Source organism: Xiphophorus couchianus, chromosome 12 (genome assembly GCF_001444195.1).
Source record: "Xiphophorus couchianus chromosome 12, X_couchianus-1.0, whole genome shotgun sequence".
NCBI lineage: Eukaryota > Metazoa > Chordata > Actinopteri > Cyprinodontiformes > Poeciliidae > Xiphophorus > Xiphophorus couchianus.
The window spans coordinates 4,809,030-4,813,497 of record NC_040239.1 but is presented as its reverse complement, the minus strand read 5'-3'; the positions used below and the strand labels follow the sequence as shown (position 1 = coordinate 4,813,497).

The 4,468-nt window shown below is 29.7% G+C and overlaps 1 protein-coding gene across 2 annotated transcripts; it reads left to right on the top strand.

Annotated features, from left to right (window-relative positions):
- The first annotated feature begins 901 nt into the window (after positions 1-901).
- cxcl13 (chemokine (C-X-C motif) ligand 13) lies at positions 902-4,026 on the top strand. 2 transcript variants are annotated; one of them, XM_028033657.1, is made up of 5 exons: positions 902-1,092; positions 1,334-1,448; positions 2,242-2,322; positions 3,551-3,608; positions 3,760-4,026. In XM_028033657.1, exons 1-4 carry the CDS (start codon positions 1,029-1,031, stop codon positions 3,591-3,593), a joined length of 303 nt encoding a protein of 100 aa, XP_027889458.1. In that variant the 5' UTR covers positions 902-1,028; the 3' UTR covers positions 3,594-3,608; positions 3,760-4,026. The 2 variants fall into 2 exon arrangements, with proteins under 2 accessions (XP_027889458.1, XP_027889457.1); XM_028033656.1 differs by lacking the exon at positions 3,551-3,608 and having other exon boundaries at positions 928-1,092; positions 3,760-4,015.
- The last annotated feature ends 442 nt before the right edge of the window (positions 4,027-4,468 follow it).

Here is a 4,468-nt window from a genome sequence, read left to right as displayed (position 1 = left end):
CGTTACGTGATGATTCGTTACATGACAAAATTACGAATTATTTCAACACAGCCATAATTAATCTTTATTTGAAATAGAAATAATATAAAAACTAGTGGAACTTAACTTATCTAATAAAATTTTTTTATTAGTCAAACTAAAATGTATTTATTAATTATTCAAATTTAAAGAATAACAATTTTCAAACTAATTAGTGACAGAACGTGAGACTTTAGAAGTGATCAAATAAATAATGTCTGATTTTTGTATTAAACATAATTTTAACTAAATACATTTAAATATTCTGAGTGGAAAATCATAATTTACAGAAATACTTTATTCAGTGTGTATTTAATCTATGTAATATGTCAAAGTCCTTGAAATAAATGGACTTTTCAAAAATAATGCAATTTATTGAATGGGTTTCTATGTTGGGAAGAACTGTGTATTTCTTATGTAAAAATGCAACTTTTCACATAAAGTGAATATAAAAAACTATAAAAGTATTACCACAAAAAGGTTGTATTAAGAGACATTTTATAAAGATAATGTTTTACAACATTGATTGTATTTATACCTGCTTACAGATTGTCAATTTTCAAAACTTTCATTTAATCTGACAAATTAGCCCCATATGAACACATATTCTAATTTATTAAATATGACTGAATATAAAAACGGCATCTTTTTCTACTCTGTTACCAATTCTCTTCTTTTAAAATTTCTATATTTATTTATATGTGGGCAGCAGAAAATTAATTCCAGCAGATTATTTGTAAAAAAAATCTAAAATCTGCTGTGGTAATTATATGAAAATACTCCCCGGGTAGAAACCCCTAACTTTAGTTAAGTCAGCAAAACCCCCAGAAAACCTCCAGATGCAACAAGTTCGTTCTACATTTGATTTTTTTTTTTTTTTCAATGTTCAGACGGGAAGAAAGCCCCCATACTTCCTTATTTGCAGCTTTAAAAAGCCAGACTCGACTTCATTCATTCACACATCGTTCCCACATCCTGACCGGTGCTGAAAGCTAAAAAAATCTCTCAAGATGAACAAAGCTGTGATCCTCCTGGTCGCTCTGACTCTCTACTGCTGCATCCCTGAGCTGCATGGTAAGGAAATCCTCTCTTAACTGTTATTTATTCAGATATTTAAGGTTTATTCTGTAATTTCTGGTGTGCTCGTGCTTTTTTGGCACTAGAAAACATGTAAATAAAGAGCAGACTTCACTGAACTCCAATGTGAAGAGGAAAAATCTCATAAAAATCACATTATTAATCTGTCAGCTGTAAGAAGAAACAGATGCTACACAAGCTAATTAGCATAAATTTAAAAATGTGAATTTTTCTGCAGCTTCCAAGTTGGGATGCCGCTGCATTAAAACGACCTCTACACGCGTCGCTCTAGGAACCGTGGCCAAGGTGGAAGTGACGCCTCCGTCAGGACGGTGCCGCCGTGCAGAAAGAGTGTAAGTAACCTCAGCTGGAGATGTTTCCATCTACGGCGTCAACAAAGGACCAAAACGACGACATTTCACCGTCATCTCACACAGAAACAAGAAAAATCTCAGACATTTTTAGAATAACCTCAGAAATCTTCTGGAAAAAACTTGTGAAAATTGAAAAAAAAAAAAAAAGACTCAAAAATTTTGACATTTGTCTCATAAATTTTGTAGAAAAATACTTGACTTTTCAAACAGAATATTTATTAAAAGTTGACTTTTGAAAATTCAGATTTATTCTAGAATTTTTATGAAATGTTTTTGAAAAAGATTTTCACAGAAAAGTTCTAGAAATCTTTCAAGAAAAACAGAACACAATTGTGAGATTAACTGAAAGATTAATCTCAGGAATTTTCTAGAAAAAAGGTCAGTTTTAAAAGTCAAAGTTTTTCAACAAAAGAAACCCAGAAATTTCAACATTTTTTCCATAACATTTCTGAGATTTATCTAAAAATGTCTAATCTTTTTTTTTTTTCTTTTTAGAAAATTTTATACCTTATAAACAGAAATTTCAATGTTTTTCTTTTCTAGAAAATTTTTGAGCTTTTTTCCAGAAAACTTAAAAAATGTTGACATTTTTGACTTTTCAAAATTAGAAATGTTCAAGTTGTTTATAGAATTATTTTTTTTAGATTAAAATCAAACTTTCTGATCTTTTTGGCAAAAATGTACTTTTCTTTCTGTCAATTGGTGATTTTTTTTGTCTCATTTAGGGTCAGTTTGTATTTTTTAAAGTTGGTTTTTCTTTCTTTCTCTGCAGCATCATCAAGAAAAATGGCTCCAAGGTTTGCATCAGTTCAGACGCCGGATGGTTCCCAGAGTTTCTCAACAAACTTAACCAGTAAGAACTTTTTATTTTTGTTTTGTGCCTCTGCAGCAAACATGAACACACAAATGTTTGTAAATCCAGTGGTGGTTGTCATGGAGATATGTAATTTACATATTAGTGTAGATATTTCAAAGCTTCATTAAACCGTCAGACATAAACTGAGAACCACAAGTGGCATTTTCTGAATTTGAAGAAGCTCAATCTGTGGACTTTTATAGAAATTATGGATGGATGGATGACAACTGGTCAGAGTCCAGACGGGTAGATGGCATTGTAGATAGGAGAAAACGAGTAAATTTCCACAAAAAATAAAAAAACTTTTTGAGATTATTCTCAGAAATTTTCTGAAAAAAGACATGGAAATATTTGAGTTTGAAAAGTAAAAAATGTGCTAGAAATAAATCAGAAATTTTGAAAATATTCTGAAAAAAATCCATAAAAAAGAAAAATTTTGAAAAGTTTAAAATCTTAAATTTTTGAAGTTCTGAAAATTTCCAGAAATTTAAATTTCTCAAATTATAAAATTTCTTTTTTTCTCAAAATTTCTTCAAAGTTTTTTTCCCATCAAATTTTGACTTTTCGAAATCAGATAGTTTCTTATTTTTTGTAGAAAACCTCTGAGATTAATCTCAAAATTTTGGAGTGTTTTCGAGCAAACAATTGAAGTTCTAATCTCAGGAAGTTTTTTTTTCCTCAAACTGAGGTGTTTCAACAATTTTTTTAATTTTTAAATTTAGACATTTCCTTGTTTTTCTTGAAAGTTTGAGATTAATCAAAAAATCTCAGAATTATTTCCTGCATATTTTTGACCTGTCAAATTCAGAAATGTTCATGTTTATTTTTCTAGAAAAATTCTGAGATTAATCTTAAAATTTTGTAGGTTTTTTTTATAGCAAATTTACAAAACATTTTTCTATCTTGGGTCTAATATGCTGCGAGAAAAAAAGAACCAAATATTTCACCTTAATCCTGATTGTGACCATTGTTAACCATAAATGCTGACACCATTCATAAAGCCATGATCATCTGTCAATAGGTTTATTTTGGTTATCTTTACAGATGTTTTCCTCCCTGTTATTAATCTATAAATACATTTTTAGTGGTTTCAAGAGGATTAATATGATGAAAAGCCTGACTGCTTATTGTAAATGATGCAGAAACCAAGTTTTGAAAACAAATTAAAGTATTTTTTGCCCCTTTGACATGACTTGTATTCACTGGTATGTTGTTGTGTTCAAAGGCTGGGCAGAGGCTGCAGACGCTGCTTCTTGTATTCAACATAAATTATTACAATAAGGGTAATAATACAAATTTGTCCTTTGCTATGGATAAATTTTCCATCCATCCATTTGTTGTGTGTACTGTTTTATTGTTGCAGAGTAGTGTTGTTTCTTATTAAATCTCTGATCTGAACACAACTCTAATCTGTTTCTGTGTTTTTAATTTCAGGGATTATGAAAACATCAATTCATCCACTGTTTCTCCAACAACCTTCTGATGATCAACCTGAACAGGAAGTGCCTCATCGAACAAAACCTGGACATAATTTTAAAAAGCTGAGCCAACGTCAAGTGTAAAAGCCCAATTTATTTTTAAGACTGTTTTCATTAAATGTTATTTTATAGATTTTTTTAATTCAGTTTTAATGTTATCTTCAACTCCATGATTATGTAATTTGTTTTAATTAAAGAAATAAAGAGCAAAACTAAATGGCTATATAATGTCTGATATTTTATTGCCTTGTTTTTGAGAGTTGGTGTATTTGTTTGGCTTCAGTTTTTATAAATAAAGCAGATAAATTTCCATGAAAAAAGCAGCTTGATGACTGAAGGAACTACCAAAAATCAGACAAGCAGCTTTATAATAGGTTTTATCCACTAAGGTTGTGCTAAAAAAAGGGACTAAACATTTATATTAATAAATATATAAAAATAAACCCAGAGAAAGAAAGTCCTAAAACGCATTAAAGCAACAAAATCCCTGCAAAACATTAAGTTAATGAAAAAGTCCGACCTATAAAAAACCCACTTCCTTATTTACAGATTTATAAACTTAAACTCGACTTCATTCACTTTCAGGTCGTTCTCACATCCTCTTGGTTTAGGTTGAGCTGAAATAAAAGAAGTTTTGATCATTTAATATATAAATGATTATATAT